Source organism: Artemia sp. Qi Xiang Cuo, chromosome 19, assembly GCF_049724085.1.
Source record: "Artemia sp. Qi Xiang Cuo chromosome 19, ASM4972408v1, whole genome shotgun sequence".
Classification (NCBI taxonomy): domain Eukaryota; kingdom Metazoa; phylum Arthropoda; class Branchiopoda; order Anostraca; family Artemiidae; genus Artemia; species Artemia sp. Qi Xiang Cuo.
In genome coordinates, this window is record NC_142812.1 from 6,185,739 (window position 1) to 6,205,654 (window position 19,916).

The window sequence follows — 19,916 nt, forward strand, 5'->3', positions numbered from 1 at the left end:
ATATACGTAATAAATTCCTTCCGTTTTAAGTTTTGCTTCTATTCCTTACTTTCAGTTGTTTTTTATTCAATTTCTGATCATTTTTAAATAATACCGGGAAATCCGGCTCCCCCTCCACGAAAAATTCCTTCCCCCCACACAAAAACTCCTCCATTGAAAGTTCTTTTCATGTAAACATACTCCCCTTCAGGAAAATCCCCCCAAAACAATTCCATTCTAGTTGAAAATTCCATCCAGAAAATTTCTTGCGGACGATCTCGGGTGAAAAATTTTTCTTGGCGTACTTTCGTTTGAAAAAAAAGTAATTTCTGTTCTGTGGGGGCGGGATATTTTCCAGGGGGTTATTTTAATTTGGGGGCGGGGTATTTTCTGCCGGCCACCATTCATTACATTACTTCTATACGCCGTTTAAGGATGGAGCATACAAAACGGCTAAATTCTTTTAATTGATATGTTTAATGAAATTTTGAACAAAACTGGTCTCAAGCATGCATTTAATATCTAATTCAGATGTCTAAGGACATTCTCTGAATTTTCCGTTTGGCTTATTTTCATAAAGCTAAGTCAAAAAGAGAGAGAGAAAGAGAGACTCCAAAGTTTTGAGTAGGAAAGGGGATCCCATTCTTCTATATCGACCGGGAAGCTGCATTGCAGTTGCTGGGAGTGTTTCTACGAATTCAGCTTTGACTCAGCGGATTTTTCTTGCTGTTGTCTTGAGTAAGATACAAAAAAAAGCAGGGATTCTGCAGTAGGTTCTAGTTGAAACATATAAGTGAAATTAATAGTTTGAAGAATAAGGGGGTCTCGCCACGATGACAAGCAAAGAGTAATCACCAGTGTTCTTTTCATAAATTAGTTTCTCTTAACTTTTCCTTTAAAAAGAACTGCATCCGGCCATAACGACTTGAAGCCGTCTAGACTAAGAGGAAATTTTAAGTGCATCCGATGTTGAATAAAGATCAATGAAAAAAAGCATTAAAAAGTTAAATTAAAAAATATTTTTAATTAAAGTAAGGATTGACGAAAAAAATGTAAATCGAACAGACATGATTTATTATGTGAGTGGGGCTGCTCCCCTCCTTAGAACTTCCTTTTAACACTAAAATTTTAACAATATTCTACTTGAAGCATTTTTGAGTTACAAATTAAGTGTAACAAATAATGCAGAAGTTGCATGTTTTTTATTTACAAACCGCTTTCATAGTATTTGAATGGAATATTATAATCGCTTAAAGGAAATGCACATGTATAACGTCTTCTAAACTTAAAAATTATGAAAAATACTTGGTATCCCACTCCCATTCTAATTCCATTTATCCCATTCCGACTCCTTCGTTTTTGAAGCCTTTGGAGAAAAAAGTTTGACTTCAGCTTAAACACCAGGGACTGAGGGGGAAGGCAGTCCCCTTGATATAAAGAATAATGTATATTTGTTTCAAGCTCTAATATTGCCATTTATTTTCATCCGAAAAAAAAACTTGTTTTTCTATACCAAACCCAGAATTGAGTATGGGGGATTATGACATTATGAGATCTATGATACTGAGAGTACTATCAACCCATCCATCACCCACACCTTATATTAATTTGAGCTTGCGCATAAAAGACTTCGAGTAAAAGACCATAAGTACTGAAGTTGCTTTAAAAATAAGTATAGGTTTCAAAATTAACCATCGTTTCCCTAGCTCTGCGAGAGCTGTTTAAAAGAATGTTTGACGTATAATGTTAGCTTTATAGCCGTTAACTTATGTGGGGGGTCATACCGCGTATCAGTGTGGCCTCTTAGACCCGAAATCTATATGAAGACCTTGTCAAAAGTTTTCAGGATTTTTACTCGCCAACATTCCGGCCCTGTTCGGGCCAACAATTACTCTACTAGAGGACAAAAGATTATAAATCATAATTTTGCTATGGTTCAATCTCTTACAGAAATTGGAAAGTTTACGATTTTGCATGGAAGTTATTTTAGTAAATATTTTCCACAAGGATTCCTTCTTACCCCTTCCCTTCCTGTGCAGGTCAGCAATAAGAGGGGAGCTGTCATCCCAAACCCAGTATTACAGACACAAACACAGAAACATTTTCAACAGTAAATAGAGACCCTGGTGTCTATTCTGCCTACCACTACTTAATAACTCACTGCAACACCTACTAACTCGCGGCAGAACCAAACCGCGGAAGATTGACACAGCCTAAGGTCACCTAATCAAAGCCTCCCTCTTTAAAAACCTCTCAAGAAGGTCTCATTCCACTTATATCCTTCCTTACACCATCCTCTCACCCCATTCGGGGATAACCAACGGGGATGAAACTTTGTTCTATCCCAGCTTTATAGGGCTGTAATAACGGTAAGGTTGATATGGCCAGAACGTGTTGGGGAGGGGGTGGGGTTACAAAAGATTGTTTGTCAGGGGGGTTTAAAAAACTTTAAAAAATACATCAAAAATATGCTTACGTTCATTCTGCTACGTTACGAGTCGGACAAGCATTTCCGGGGGGGGGGTCAAACCCCTAACCCCTCTTGATACGGGCTTGGCTTTAACACTTGGAAGCTTGACCTTTCTATTCTTTCTTGAAAATTGAGCTCACTAGATCAATTGACTTCCTAATTATTTCTAGTCTGCAAAGCCGGAATCCCTTTCTTGGTATAGGAAATCTCAATACATTAGAGGAAGAAAGTCCATTGAATCAACCTCAACCTCAATTTTATTCAACCTCAATTTTTTCATTCAAGTTTAATTTTGTATAAAAAGACTTCAAGAAAGATAATCATTCCTGAAAAAATATACCTCTTCAATAATTTCTTGGGAAGGAGCTTAAGCACCAAAGGTTATCGAAATTTATGATTTTCTAGGGGACTTATTTGAATTAGACTTATCATTTATAAGTCTAATAGACTTATTATAAGTCTATAAGTCTGATTTATAAGTCTATAATAATAGACATATTATTTACAGGTATTCCCTCTCCCTCTCATCTTTTCCATTTCTGTGCAGAAAAACATAAGAATATAATCTTCAATTTTACCCTTAAAATACTTCTGCATTAAGAGGAGATTGTCATCCCACACCCCTAGAATTCTTTCTAAGCTGTTAAGCCAGAATTATTTTCCGGGAGTAGAAACATTACATTTTGAGAAATGGAAAGGGTATCAAAACATATAAAACATGAGAACTCTGTGCAAATTTGATAAAAAAAAAAAATACAGAAAAAGTCGTACAAATCAGGATAGTCGACAGATGAGTCCAGTGAAAACCTCCGCTTACCGGTTCGCGTATTTTAATGCTGTCTTCCATGGCCGCTATTCTGCTTCTACCGCCTGCAAATATGCTGATCAACCATAAGTAATGTTTACTGTCTCTAACAATCCCCTAAACCGGTTTTTATTGAACTCTAACCGGTTTAAACCGTAATAGTTGAAGGCTACTATGCTTCTATCGTCTGCAAATTTGCTGAGAAAATATCAACCCTAAGTAATGTTTACTGTCTCTAACGATCCCCTCAACCGGTTTTTATTGAACGCTAACCGGTTTAAACCGTAATAGTTGAACACTATTCTGCTTCTATTGCCTGCTAATTTGCTGAGACTATATCAACCCTAGGTAATGTTTACTGTCTCTAACAATCCTTTTAGAAAAGTTAAAAAGAAAACAAGTTTTTTTTTCACTGAAAGTAAGGAGCAACATTAAATCGTAAAACGAACAGAAATTATTTTGTATATAATGGGAACTGCCCCATCCCTTGCTCTTTACGCTAAAGTATTAAGGCTCTTCAAAAATGCTTCTCGCGGTCCTTGTGTTTAAACATTAAATAATTTTGAAAAAAAGTCCAACTTTAGCGTAAAGAGCGAAGGTTCAGGAAGGAATGGCCCTTCCCATATACGAAATTATTTCTTTTCGTTTTAAATTTTAATGTCGCTCCTTGCTTTCAGTTGAAAAAATATTACTTGTGTACTATTCAGTGGCCTAAACACTTGAGATGTTAAGTTTGGTTAATCATAATGAAATATACCAAAATATGATGAAAACAACAATACTTTAGTAACAAAATTATGAAAACTACAAAACAGAATTATGGAATGAGTGCTGTACAGAACGCATTATATTAAATACCAAACCTAACATACCCTAACCCAATCAAAATACCATCTCTCTATGTTAAATATTTAATAAAAATGTACCTACAACGTAGATTTCAACTGAGCCTAACTAAATTTTCTTCGGATACTGACAGGTAAAAACCGGTTATTGTCTTTTCTGAAGATCCACATTATCGAGTGTGTACCAAAAAATACACAAGTATCGAACAAATTTGTCTTTTGTTATTTCCTTTCTGATTGCTATTCAAATCATACCAGGAAATCCTCTCCCCCCGCCCCCAGTGTAAAATTTTTCGCTGGATAATTACCCCAGAAAATGTTCTCCCACGAAAGATTTTTCTTGTGGATCCCACCCCCCGCAGAAAATTCCCTCCAAAAATTCCATACTTTTCTCAATAAAAAATACAAAATGTGAACAAGGGGCAAATTGCGCAATTTACAGTCTATGTGGGGCTATGTTGAGTTTTGTCATCCCCAAAGGTATAATTATTGGACTTTTGAGCTTTCCTGAATCTAATGACTATCTCAAAATTGTGATCGGATGTCTTTGGAGAAACGAGCGATAGGAAGGGGGCTAGTTGCCCTCTATTCTTTTTGGTCTCTTAAAAAGGGCATTAAATCTTTTGATTTTTGTTTGAATGAGCTCTTTTCCGGGTCTCTAGAACTATTGATTCGATACGATCTCTACTGAAAAAACAACGAATAAACACTCGAAATCCCCTAAGATCCCCTAAAATTCCACGTTTTTATAGATAGGAGCTTGAGATCTCTAAAGTAGTGTTCCCAGAAATGGTGAATCTTATGGTATGATTTCCATTATGATCGCTTGACTTTTGGGGTGTTTCCTTTCTTTTTTTCAAAATCAGGATAATTTTCTCAGGCTCGTAGCTAAGGATGCGTAGCATTCAACTCAATCTATTGTATATATTTGAAATCAGCATATAAACCTAATTCTTTTCATGCATCAATTCTTATCAAAATTCCGCATTAATGAGTTTCAGTTACTATTGGACTGAGTCATGGCTATTTAAAAACTGCTATTTACCAAAAGTTTCTGTCTTTTTGCCCTTCTCCAAAGCTTGTGTAGCAGACATTGCTCATAAAAAGGCTTAAACATCCACCTCTACCGTAAGTTCAAACCTAGTAGGACCCAAAGCACCAAACCCACTGTTAGTGCCACTGAGAGGAGAGGAGGTGGGATTAAAAAAAAAAAAAAAAAAAAAAAAAAAAAAAAAAGCACCAAACCAATATAAACCGGTGGAATAATTCTGGTGACCCCTGATTAATAGTATCAAGTTATTTAATTGTGATTGTGTTTATTTTTGTGTGACCAAACTATTCAAAACTGATTGGGTGGTCTTGCCATAACTTGTTTAGCTTTGATAAGGAATCCGAATAAACGACAGAAAACTAAATGCCGAAACTTATATTCCTGGAAATCTTAGAAAAACCTTTAAATTCTCCTTTTTTGTGCCAGAGATAGAGATACTCAGATTTAAAGAAATTTATATCATTAGAATGTTTTTTATTAAACGGAAAAGAATTTTCTTTTCCGGTTTTTATTGAACGCTAACCGGTTTAAACCGTAATAGTTGAACACTATTCTGCTTCTATTGCCTGCTAATTTGCTGAGACTAATCAACCCTAAGTAATGTTTACTGTCTCTAACAATCCTTTTAGAAGAATTAAAAAGAAAACAAGTTTTTTTTTCACTGAAAGTAAGGAGCAACATTAAATCGTAAAACGAACAGAAATTATTTAGTATATAATGGGAGCTACCCCAGCCCTTGCTCTTTACGCTAAAGTATTAAGGCTCTTTAAAAATGCTTCTCGCGGTCCTTGTGTTTAAACATTAAATAATTTTGACAAAAAGTCCAACTTTAGCGTAAAGAGCAAAGGTTCAGGAAGGAATAGCCCTTCCCATGTACGAAATTATTTCTTTTCGTTTTAAATTTTAATGTCGCTCCTTGCTTTCAGTTGAAAAAATATTACTTGTGTACTATTCAGTGGCCTAAACACTTGAGATGTTAAGTTTGGTTAATCATAATAAAATATACCAAAATATGATGAAAATAACAATACTTTAGTAACAAAATTATGAAAACTACAAAACAGAATTATGGAATGAGTGCTGTACAGAACGCATTATATTAAATACCTAACCTAACATAATCCAACCAAAACACCATCTCTATATATTAAATATTTAATAAAAGTATACCTACAACGTAGATTTCAACTGAGCCTAACTAAATTTTCTTCGGATACTGACAGGTAAAAACCGGTTATTGTCTTTTCTGTAGATCCACATTATCGAGTGTGTACCAAAAAATACACAAGTAACAAACTTGTCTTTTGTTATTTCCTTTCTGATTGCTATTCAAATCATACCAGAAAATCCTCTCCCCCCGCCCCCAGTGTAAAATTTTTCGCTGGAAAATTACCCCAGAAAATGTTCTCCCACGAAAGATTTTTCTTGTGGATCCCACCCCCCGCAGAAAATTCCCTCCAAAAATTCCATACTTTTCTCAATAAAAAATACAAAATGTGAACAAGGGGCAAATTGCGCAATTTACAGTCTATGTGGGGCTATGTTGAGTTTTTTCATCCCCAAAGGTATAATTATTGGACTTTTGAGCTTTCCTGAATCTAATGGCTATCTCAGAATTGTGATCGGATGTTTTTGGAGAAACGAGCGATAGGAAGGGGGCTAGTTGCCCTCTATTCTTTTTGGTCTCTTGAAAAGGGCATTAAATCTTTTGATTTTTGTTTGAATGAGCTCTTTCCCGGGTCTCTAGAACTATTGATTCGATACGATCACTACTGAAAAAACAACGAATAAACACTCGAAATCCCCTAAGATCCCCTAAAATTCTACGTTTTTATAGATAGGAGCTTGAAATCTCTAAAGTAGTGTTCCCAGAAATGGTGAATCTTATGGTATGATTTCCATTATGATCACTTGACTTTTGGGGGGGTTCCTTTCTTTTTTTCAAAATCAGGTATATGTCATCCCCAAAGGTATAATTATTGGACTTTTGAGCTATCCTGAATCTAATGGCTATCTCAGAATTGTGATCGGATGTTTTTGGAGAAACGAGCGATAGGAAGGGGGCTAGTTGCCCTCTATTCTTTTTGGTCTCTTGAAAAGGGCATTAAATCTTTTGATTTTTGTTTGAATGAGCTCTTTCCCGGGTCTCTAGAACTATTGATTCGATACGATCACTACTGAAAAAACAACGAATAAACACTCGAAATCCCCTAAGATCCCCTAAAATTCCACGTTTTTATAGATAGGAGCTTGAGATCTCTAAAGTAGTGTTCCCAGAAATGGTGAATCTTATGGTATGATTTCCATTATGATCGCTTGACTTTTGGGGTGTTTCCTTTCTTTTTTTCAAAATCAGGATAATTTTCTCAGGCTCGTAGCTAAGGATGCGTAGCATTCAACTCAATCTATTGTATATATTTGAAATCAGCATATAAACCCAATTCTATTCATGCATCAATTCTTATCAAAATTCCGCATTAATGAGTTTCAGTTGCTATTGGACTGAGTCATGGCTATTTAAAAACTGCTATTTACCAAAAGTTTCTGTCTTTTTGCCCTTCTCCAAAGCTTGTGTAGCAGACATTGCTCATAAAGAGGCTTAAACATCCACCTCTTACGTAAGTTCAAAACCTAGTAGGATCCAAAGCACCAAACCCATATAAACCGGTGGTATAATTCTGGTGACCCCTGATTAAAAGTATCAAGTTATTTAATTATGATTGTGTTTATTTTTGTATGACCAAACTATTCAAAACTGATTGGGTGGTCTTGCCATAACTTGTTTAGATTTGATAAGAAATCCAATAAACGACAGAAAACTAAATGCCGAAACTTATATTCCTGGAAATCTTAGAAAAACCTTTTAAATTCTCCTTTTTTGTGCCAGAGGTAGAGATACTCAGATTTAAAGAAACATATATCATTAGAATGTTTTTGATTAAACGGAAAAGAATTTTCTTTCTAAAAGTTCTGGAAAGGGTAGTCCTTAAAAGTATTCTGGCATATCCCCTTGGAAAACATTAAAAATCAGCTCACAAGAAGTATCACTGAATAATATGACAGATTTGGAAGTTTCCTGTTGTGCTAAATGCTTCGATTGAAATCTTTGCGGACACAAGAAGCACATTGCTTATGCTATATGCACATTGATTAGACAGCGTTTAGCGATATTATGGGTTTCTTTGTTTTAAACTAGCCTCTCTTTAGCTCTTAGAACTGTTGACTCATTTAAGATCCCCTATCAATTTTTACCAAGCTTCCTTTGGTGTTAGGAAAATGGGTCCTTTGTCTATGAGACTGTCGGCTGACGCTGAGAATCGCATAATGAGTTTATGTTATCGAACGTCCTTAACATAAAAATGAAAAATAGTCTAAGATTGATCTCCCCGAAATAATCTACCAATAACTATAAAGTCTATATTCTTACGGAGCCCAAGGAGCCCAAATAAACCATGTAATAGACCTACTTAACCCCAACCAACAGTTTACCACTGTAATAGTAGCTATACCTCGTAATTTCTCCGATCACTTCCGTCATAGCAAACATGGCTTATCCAATTGATTAGAACATTGGGTCACGTGTCACCTGTCAGTTGCATTTCACAAAAAAATGAATTAGCGCACGCCGATCTAGGTTAAGTTAGAAATTCAAGGACCTTGAATTGCTGGTGGTAACATTCTTAGCAAAGGTTAGCAAACACATTGACTAACGCCTGCGTGATGTACAAATAACCTTACAGGGAACTGTCTAGAGATCCTTAGGGATGCGAGATGTGTCAGTTGGTAAATTTAAGCTAGATGTGAAAAGCTTGCGTAGAAATATGTGACTGCGTCATCGGCAAGTTAAGCTACCATAATAAATGTTATTGTCTGAATTAAGATACATGTTTATGATTCGAAGTGCATTCATCTGCTAATGTATTCTTACCCATATGTGAGGTTTATCTTACCAATATCTGTTGGATGTACACGGGGCCGTATCCATAATTTTTTTTTTTTCGGAGGGGGGGGGAGAGGGTGCACAATCAACTTTTAAAAAAGCCTCAAAAGTTTGTTTAAATTCATTTTTGTTACGTTTTACGAGTCAGACGAATATTTAAGGAAGGGTAAAACCCCATAAAAACCTCCCTAGATCGGCTTTGGATATATATGATTGAAACCTTTGAAGTGGAAAGTTGACTCTAATAGGGTGAAGTGGGGGTGGTGGTGCTAAGAAAACGAAAACCCATACGTCGCTGCATTTGTATATTTTATTTCGATTTCTGCACCTGTATAAACTGCACCAAAAAAGTCCACCTGTCTTATTCGAGCTGCATATAGAGATGCTGTTTAGATTTGTGTTATAGAAACTATTCTAAAAGCAAAATGTCTGAACTAATTGTGATAAAGTAGTCTTGAATTAAGTAATTTTTTAAAACTTTCACTTTCCGCAAAACTCTCTTTGATACCACAGAGAAACCAGGCCTACCATAGCTAGGTGGATGAAAATATTTAGGAGTCAGGTCAAACCTAAAATCCTGAAAGCCTCTGAAACCTTTATCCACATAGCTCGACTAAATATTAAGAAAAAGCTATTCTGGATAGCGATTCCATTTCCATGCTCTATATAGCCTTTGAGCCTAATGAGCGTGTACATTCTTCGAAAAGATAATTTAGCTAGGGCCTTCCATATCTCTGAGTTGTTCTGGGTCTACTCGAATTACAACAGAAGAAAATTTGACTCTCCAAAATCTCCCAATAGATTCACATCAATGAAAATTAAACAATCGTATTTAGATGTTTGTACTATGAACGTCAACCTTAAGGGAAATCTAGGAGCCTAATTTTCATTCGGAAAATTTGGGGAAGGTGGAAGCCTTATTAAGTTTGTACACTCAAAATTCTTTTTCAATTTTTACAGTCAAAATTCTCAATTTGTACGTATTTGAATGGTATGTAATTTTTATTATTTTCCGGAGACTCTAAGTCAAACTTTATATATTTTCAGCAAAAGTCATATTTTGAAATGATAGTACCTAGTTCATTACTTTGTTAAGTTCCTTATGAAATTATTAATTATTGAATTTCAGGACATCGATCATTATGAGTTAAGATGCTGTACCTTGAAAACACAAGTGACAAACGTAATTTCAATCCTACATCTGAAGACCCTCAACAACAACACCTCTTAAGAAATTTTCCTGCTGTAATTGATGAATTGTAGAAATATAGCCTAGGTAGGGACGTAGCTTCAGCCTTTTTATTAGGGAAGCAAGAGGGGGTCCACCTCCGGAGAGTCAATGAGCATGGTATATCCTTCCGGGGAAAGCAGTGGCGGTTCTGGCCTCTTCAATTTGTTTATACTTACAGCAAGAACTAAGTATTATTATATAAGTATCATAGTAAGTAATTAATTTACCGCCAACTATGACCTCTACTTTATTTTAATATAGATAAATTTTTAAAAACTACAAAATGATTATAGATGTTACATTATTTATTTCAAATTTGCGCCTCTAAATACTAGTTTTTTTGTTTCAATGCTAGTTTGCTTAATTTTTTTCTGGGTTGTTTTTATTTTGTATTTATTCGTATGATTCGTTTAAAGAGGTTTACCACCCTTGGAGTGGCTTACGTTTCAAAAATGTTAGATTTATTCGAGTTTTGTTTTGTACGTGTTTGCTCCTGTTTTAGTATGTGTTTTTTCTTTCATTTTCTTTCTTTTTGTTATACTCCATCACCATGCCTTACATTTTTGATTAGTTATAAAATAAATTAATTAATTAAAACCAACGTTCGGGAGAGGGGTGTTAAAAACTTGTGAAAAACGCAAGCCTTAGTGCGTTTTAAAGACATCTGAAAATTCTGATGGTTCTTCTCCGAAGCTCCCCCCCCCAGTCTAAGGGAAAATCAAGTCTCTTTGTTGAAAAGGGCCATCACAAATATAAGCCAAAGCTGAAGTTGGATCATTAATTGAACCATGTCTGTTAATTAATTGGGTCAAAGTTTAGGTGCTTTCGCTGTTAAGATTGTCTTCAATTTCTGTTCTGTTACTTTTTGAAGACGTAGATGGGAATCCAATCCCTTTTCAATACCTTTTTCTTCTTGTTCTACTTTCCATTGCTTTATAAAGTTAGTTCTGAGCCAGAGAATGTAAGTAAGGAGCTCTACTTTTTATTCCTTAGCCAGTTAGAATCAATTAAAATTCATACAAATTATATTTTTAATAACGTTATAAAACACATCAAAGATGAGAGCTGGACAAAGTTGATTTTTGCGGAACTAGTTAAGGAACCGAAAGTTTGGCTATCTTAAATCATTGAACCTAAGGACGCACTTATTCTGAATTAAATAAAAAAAACAAGTTTTTTAAACTGAAAGTAAGGAGCGACATTAAAACTTAAAACGAACAGAAATTATTCCATATATGAAAGGGGCTGTCCCCTCTTCAACACCTCGCTCTTTACGCTAAAGTTTTTTTATCGTTTTAAAAAATAAAGTTGTTATACAGAGTCAAACTTTAGCGTAAAGAGCGATGCGTTGAGGAGGGGACAGCCCCTTTCATATACGGAATAATTTCTGTTCGTTTTAAGTTTTAATGTCGCTCCTTACTTTCAGTTTAAAAAACTTGTTTTTTTTTATTTAATTTCTGATCGTTTTTAGTTAATGCAGATTTTATTTTGGCTAACCGTCATTGAATAAGTAAACAAAATTTGCATAAAATTTTTACTTTTCTTTTGCTAAATGGATGTCTTTACAAATTAACTTACGTAACTAACTTCTATATTCGTATATTTTTCTTCTGGCAAAAAATACAAAGTTGCAAATTTTTGCAGATATGAGCTTGAAACCTATGTAATAGGGTTTTCTGATCCGCCGAATCTGACGGTGTGATTTTCATTAAAATTCTTTCACTCGCAGGGGATGTTTCCCCCCTCTTTAAAAAATCGGGTAAATTTTCTCAGGCTCGTAGCCTTTGATGAGTAATACTAAACTTAATAAAATTTATGTATTTAGAATCAGCATTATAAACACATTCTTTTGATACATTTATTGACATCAAAATTCCGTTTTTAAAAGTTTCGATTACTATTGAGCCGTATCACTTGTTTTTTAATTGTTTTTTTTTTTATTACGTAGACTTTAATACACATAAGAGGGGGTTCTCCCCATGGTCAATGCGACGTTCTTCATGTTTAAAGTTAAAAAATATTTTTATTCACAAACCCCAGAATCACAAAACCTGTTTAAATAAAATATATATCTCTGTTGCCAGCACTAAAAAAAACTGTAACTTAAAGAGCGAGGTCTTGACTTGGGGGAGAACCCCCTCACATACGTTATAATTTCTGTTCGTTTTAAGTTCTAATGTTACTTCTTACTTTCAGTTGAAAAACTAGTTTTTTTTATTTAATTTCTGATCGTTTTTTAAATAATGCTTGGAAATCCGGCGCCCCCTTCATAGAAATGCCCCTTACCCCACACAACCATCCTCCACGGAAATATTCTCCAGAGTAACCCCCACCTCTAGCCCCCCCCCCTCCAGAAAAAAACCCTTCCTGAAAATGTCGGTATACTACCAAATAACCAATAAATAATGCTGGCAAGTCCGGCGCCCCCTTCATGGCGATTTCTATTCCCCCATGAAAACTTTTTTCATGGACAGATCTTTCAATATAACCACTGACCCCACCCACACACCCACAAACACAAAAAAAAACAACATAAAACAAATTGTAACTACAGCATAACAAATAAGATAATTTAAAAATGGGGAAATTTCAAAACATTTATGCCAACCACAGGGGACATAGGGGGATTAAGTCATCCTAAAAGACATATTTATCATATTGTTGACCGTGCTGAACAAAATGGCTATCTCAAAATTTTGATCGGGTGACTTTGGGAAAAAAATAAGCGTGGGAGGGGGCCTAGTTGCCTTCCCTTTTATTTGGTCACTTAAAAATGACACTATAACTTTTAATTTCCGTTCGAATGAGCCCTCCCACGTTATTATAGGGCCACTGGGTGGATACAATCACCCTTGGGGAAAAAAAAAAAAAAAACAACAAATAAACACGCACACGCGATTGTTCTTATGGCAAAAAAGACAAAATTCCACGTTTATGTAGATTGGTGATTGAAACCACTCCAGTTGGGTTTTATGATAAGCTGAATCTGATAGTGTGAATTGCATCAGTGTTTTATGTCTTTTAGGGTGTCTTTGCTGCTTTTTTCGAAAATCAGCCGAATTTTCTCAGGCGCGTAACTTTTAATGGGTAGGACTAAACTTGATAAAAGTTATATATTTGAAATCAGCATTGATTCTTTTGATGTATCTATTGGTATCAAAAACCCATTTTCTAGAGTTTTGGTTACCATTGAGCCGGGTCGCTCCTTACTTACAGTTCGTTACCACGAACTGTTTGATATACAATACGTATAATTTACAGAATACGTAGCGGCCGAGCTGACTCTATTCTGGGACCATATAAGAACTCTTCTACCTAATGGGAGGAAGATGTACTAAACGGTTAAAAAGTAAAGATAGCCCATTCCTTCCTAAGTCTTCAACAGGATATTTTTCTTCAAGCAATAACGAAGAAAGGTTACTATTTAGAAAAGACAATACTCCATTAAATTCTAAAATATTACAGAATACATAAGTAAACAATGCACACGCATCAAACAAACATAAATTAAGAACTCAGCCTTAGTAAAAGCTGGACTCGGCGGATTCAAATAGTCTGATTCTTATTTTTGTTGTGTCTTAAAGTTGTGGGCTTGCCTCCAGGCCATATTTTCTGTCAATTTAGAGTGTTTTTAAATAGAAAACACTTTGGAGGGGGGAGGGTCATAACATGAAAGATTATTCTTATAATGGGTGATAATCACCCACTCAGCGTGTCCCCATGTGGCGATAGGGGAACGCCCTACAGATATGTAGGGTACCTCCATAGGAGGCACGGACCAAGGGGGAACCTTGCCCCTGGGGGTCCATAATAGAAACTGGGCATCCTCACCCAGGGTCATCAATACAGTCGAAGGAGGAAGAAGGCTCCTCAAATGTACACTCAATAGGGTCCACAAGTCCCATGAGTTACAAACCTTCTCCCAGTAACGGGTTAAATTGCAGGGTGATGCACAACACCATCGCGGGAGGATCCTCTATAGAAGGACAACTGCGGCAGGGCGTAAGATCCAGATCTATGAGATCTATGGACAACGGCCTCTGCAAAAGACTGCCTTGACCCTTTCGGGGTACCTGCAAGACTGGGGACCTTGCGGTCAACTCTATTCCCACTTGAGAAGTGGCGCTCCTCGAGGAAATTATAGCCTAGTAAACGACACAGCATTCACACAGGATTCTGATTAACGGACAATTCTTCTGCGCTTGGTATGTTTTGATGGGCGTCTTCGGGCTGCAAAACCTATTCCTAGCTAATTTGTCTACTATGGGCTGCCTCCCAGTAGTAGCACAATATTTGTAGGCATGATTATATAATGAGTCAAAGGTAATAGGCTTGAGATTGTCTGTGCAGAATCTCGACTCTTGTTGATAGAAGAGCATCGCCAAGGGCTGAAAACCATGTTGTGACCAAGATGGGCCCAGGATTGCACAAAGCCTCCATTCATGGAGGTCCCAGGGACTTCTTGCTGTGCGGTTCTAAGCCAGCTTAAGCACTTCGGTGTAGACTTGAGAAGATGTGTTATCCCCATCCTGTACTGGTATCCGGGACCATTGCTTTTCCTGAGGCCAAAATAATTTCAATGATTTAAAGGACATGAAAATTGGAACTTGGAATGTTACGACGTTAAAAAATAACCATCGTATCGACACTTTGACTGACGAATTCAGACGATTCTGACTGGACTTATTAGGAGTTTCAGAAACTCATATCGCAGGGGTGAGAAGCATGGAATTAGGTGACATAGAATTTGTTTACTCCGGCAGGAAGGATGGGGTACACAGACAGGGAGTAGGGCTCATGATGAATAAGGAAGCTGCTAAGTCTTTTAGGCTGGGAAGGTATTAATAATAGAATACTAAAGTATCATTTTCGACTAAAAAGTTCAGGGTGTGAGTTATAGTAGTATATGCTCCTATAGAACCGACTGACGGAGATACTAGTGACTCAGATGAATTTTACTTACAGTTACAGGAGCAAATAGACAGGGTCCCAGGTAGAAATATGATGTTTTTACTGGGAGATTTTAACGCCCAGGTCGGTAGAAATAGGGATAGATGGTATCCTAGCCTAGGTAAATTTGGTGTAGGAAAAAAAACAGTTATGGATACAGACTTTTGCGATTTTGCAGGAGTAACAATCTAGTAATAACCAACAAGGTATTTGGTCATAAAATGGCTCATAAGATAACATGGTATTCATGTGATGGTAAGACAGCAAACCTTATTGATTATGTTATAGTAAACCAAAGACTGGCAGAATCAATACACGATACTAGGGTATATAGGAGCGCTGTTATTGATATTAAAAGTAAAGATCACCATCTAGTATTGTCAAGGGTTAGTTTAAAGCTGAAATTTCGGAAGGGTAACTACCTCCCGGGAAGTTATGATGTTGGTAGACTCCAGGATGAGAATTTGAGAGAAACTTTCCATGAACAGTTAAATGCTACACTTGAGAGTTTAAAATTTGATAATGTGTAATATGGTTGGAATAATTTTAGAACAATGATTTGTGAAGTTGCTAAAGATATCTTAGGGAAGAAAGCTAGGACAGCAGCTAAGAATATTAGTCAAAAAGCTTTATGTTTAATAGAAAAGAGAAAGGACTTGTACAAGAATTATCTGAGTGATAGATCATATGAAAATAAAAGGAATGTAAAGAAAGTGGAGAAAGTATTAAAATCTGAACTAAGGGGGTGTGAAGTGGTGGTCATAGATAAAATTGCCGAGGATCTGGAAGATGCAGCTAGACGGCATAATAGTAGAATATTGTTCTGGCATGTTAGTAAATTGAGGGAGTAGTCAATCCTGACTTGGCCTAGTTAAAGATAGGAATTGAGCCACAATTAGAGATAAGGAAAGAATTAAAGAAAGATGGGCAGAACATTTTGAGAATTTGCTTAACCAAGATAGAGTTGCAGGAAAAGATATAAAGGAAAATAAAAATAATTGTGATACCTCGGATGTGAGGGAAGATTTGTTTTGTGAGGAAGAATTAGCGACAGTACTAAAAGGATTAATATATAATAAGGCACCAGGTGCTGATAGGGTGGTAAATGAGTTTCTTAAATATGGTGGCTCTGAGGCTAGAAATAAGTTACTGAAGGTTATTGAATATGATTTTCGAAAAAGGGGAAGTACCTAAGGATTTTAGGAAAACCTTAATTAAGCCACGTTATAAGAAAGGTGATAAAAATGAGTGTGGCAATTATCGAGGCAATAGTCCGGTTTCTATAGGTAGCAATTTACTTAGAAGTATGATACTTTTTAGACTGAGAGATGCTGTAGACAAAGTTTTAAGAGAAGAACAGTGCGGTTTTAGAAAAGGTAGAGGATGTGTCGACCAAATTTTGACTCTTAGGTTAATAATTAAGAAGTGCCTGAGTAGTCAAACACCTTTGGTCCTCAGTCTAGATTTTGAGCAAGCGTTCGTTTCTGTTGATAGAACAGCTTTAGTAAAGATTTTATCCTTGTATGGTAGACCAGACAAATACATTAAAGTAATTAGTGCTATGTACGAGAATAATACTGCTGCGGTTAAGGTAGGAAATGAGGTTAGAAGCCGGTTTTGTATTAAATCAGGAGTTCAGCAGGGTTGTGTCCTATCCTCCTTCATATGGATTATTTTGATGGATTTGTTTTAAGGAACACAGAAAAGGCAATGTGAGACCAGGGAATCAAATCGAGGGAAAAGTCTCCTGAAGGTTATGCTGATGATATAAGCATCCTAGATGAAAGTGTGAGCAAAATGAATGAACTTTTAGAGGGTTTGCGAGTTCAGGGAACTGGCATAGGTTCGAAAATTAATGTTAAGAAGAATAAGTCACTAAGGCTAGGAATAGGAAAGAATAGACTAGGAAGGCTAGGAAGTGAAGATGAAAAGGCGACGTTGGGTAATGAAAAGGATTTATCAGGTGGCAGCTTCACTTACCTTGGTAGCATAATTAGTAAAGATGGTGGGAGCAGTGAAGATGTTAAAAGTAGAATTGCCAAGGCTCAAGGTGTTTTTTCACAGTTAAAAAAAAGTTTGAAAAAACAGGAAGATAAGTCTGCAAACCAAGATTAGAATATTAGAAGCTGACAGTGGTCAAATAGGGCTCTGAAGCATGGGCGCTCCGAAAAGCGAATGAAGATTTGCTAGACGTTTCCCAGAGAAAATGCTTAAGGATTGTTCTGGGTACCCGACTGACTGACCGTATTTCAAACAATAGGCTGTACAAAAAATTTGGTTCAATACCGCTCTCTAGGGCTATAATGAAAGATAGGTTGAGGTGGATGGGCAAGTTGTGCTGATGAAGGATGACAGATTACCGAAGATTGTTCTTTTCAGCCAGCCGTCTAGGGATAAACAGAATGCAGGTCAAATTCGTCTGGGGTGGGAGGACGACGTCATAAAGAAAGTTTTAAAGGAAATGGAAACTTCGTGAGAGGGTGTAAAAAGGGAGGCTTTGAATTGAATGGGGTGGAGGAGGAGCGTTTTTAGTTGTGTTGGCGGCTTGGTGCTGTATGTAAGTTGTTAGTAGTAGTAGTAGTAGTAGTAGTAGTAGCTTTTACTAAGGCTGTAAATCAATGAGTTGGTACAGACGACAGTAGTGTATCTGTATTGTAAATACTTCGGGTGGGTGTTAAAGTGTATAATAAAGTGTATATCTTCCTTCCACTTCCTTCAAATCCCGCTTCATAAATTATAGAGAGCTGTTTAAGGACTCATAGAAGATGAGTCTTACATTTTATTTTTTTTTTCTATATGCCTAGATTCGATAAGGCCGTCATAATGTGCCCTAAAGGCCGATAAGGCCGTCATATGGTGCACTAAAAGGGCAATCTGTAGGACATTTTTGGAACGGAAGGGGTGGGCCGGACACATGGACATCATAAAGAGCTAATTATGGGCTCATTTATAAAGTAATTTTTATATTTAATTGCTCTTTATAAATTTGACTTTATAAAGGTTTCATAAAGTGACACCCAAAAACAGCGCTATGTTTTTTTGTTTTTTTTTAAATAAAAAATAACATAAAAGGGTGTTGTCTAGTGAAAAAACTCGGTGGATAAATTTACCCCCAGCTCTGCATAAAATATCCTCTATGGAGAGTTCCTTCGAAGTTTTGCTTACATTGGATATAGTGACAGTATTTTTCATTTTAAAATATTCGAAAAAAAATGTGTGAATTATTAATTTACTCGTTGAGCATTGTTTGATTAAAAATATCCAGTAAATCTAAACGATTCATGGCAGCATTTTGGTAGAAACCTTAGATTAATTAATATTTGTCAGGGATGCCAATCGGGTGGGAAATATTGACGCCTAGAGTTTGAAAATTACCTTCCCCTTTGTATCTTTGTAAAAAAAAAAAAAAAAATCAAGAAAAACTACACAAAAATTTTTTTTGTGTAAATCAGGGTATGGGAGGTATACATTTCTGGAAGAGGGAGGGTGGCCCTGAATATTTTTTTTCTTAAATTCCCTTCACCCAGAGAAGCTCGGTCTCTTAGTGCTTCATATTAAAACTGATAACAAAAGATAAAGAGCATGGGATGGCATCGCTTATTTGTGAGCCTAAAATTTATAATACGTGAGAAAAATACACATATATTGTTCGGATTCACTTTATTCTACTTGCAGCAGACATTATTCACTTTAATCTACTTGCAGCAGACATTTCGTACTCACTCACGTACTCACAGTTCGGATTCATTTTATTCTACTTGCAACAGACATTTCGTACTCACTCACGTACTCACAGTTCAGATTCACTTTATTCTACGTGCAGCAGACATTTCGTACTCACATTTCGAACACACTCACGTTCTCACAGTTCGGATTCATCTTTATTCTACTTACAGCAGACATTTCGTACTCACATTTTGTACTCACTCACGTACTCACAGTTCGGACTCACTTTATTCTACTTGCAGCAGACGTTTCGTACAGCATGCTGATGATTTATTTATTAAACGTTATTAAATAAAAAAAACAAGTGTTTTAAACTGAAAGTAAGGAGCGACATTAAAACTTACAACGAACAGAGATTATTCCGTATATAAAAGGGACTGTCCCCTCCTCAACGCCTCGCTCTTTACGCTAAAGTTTTTTATTGTTTTAAAAAATAAAGTTGTGAGACAGAGTCAAACTTTATCGTAAATAGCGAGGCATTGAGGAAGGGACAGTCCCGTTCATATACGGAATAATTTCTGTTTGTTTTAAGTTTTAATGTCGCTCCTTACTTTCCGTTTAAAAAACTTGTTTTTTTTTTATTTAATTTCTGACCGTTTTTTAGTAAATGCAGCTTTTATTTGCATAAAAATTTTAATTTTCTTTTGCTAAATGGATGTCTTTACAAATTAACTTACGTAACTAACTTCTATATTCGTATATTTTTCTTCTGGCAAAAAATACAAAGTTGCAGATCTTTGTAGATATGAGCTTGAAACCTATGTAATAGGGTTTTCTGATACGTTGAATCTGACGGTCTGATTTTCATTAAAATTCTTTCACTTGTAGGGGATGTTTCCCCCTCTTTAAAAAATCGAGTAAATTTTCTCAGGCCTGTAGCCTTTGATGAGTAATACTAAACTTAATAAAAATTTATATA

The 19,916-nt window shown here is 36.0% G+C and overlaps 1 protein-coding gene across 2 annotated transcripts in view; it reads right to left on the minus strand.

The window, feature by feature from the left end:
• Sh (Potassium voltage-gated channel protein Shaker) overlaps nt 1-19,916 on the minus strand; it is a 338,900-nt gene that overhangs the window by 310,371 nt on the left and 8,613 nt on the right. Inside the window, exon 1 of one of the 2 annotated variants that reach the window (XM_089105496.1) lies at nt 8,660-8,762. The exons of the other annotated variant lie outside the window; for it this stretch is intronic. Within the exon in view, the coding sequence (XP_088961622.1) occupies nt 8,660-8,697 (38 nt within the window). The 5' untranslated portion in view covers nt 8,698-8,762. Of the gene's footprint in view, nt 1-8,659; nt 8,763-19,916 lie in introns of those variants that run through there. 2 annotated transcript variants of the gene reach the window in all.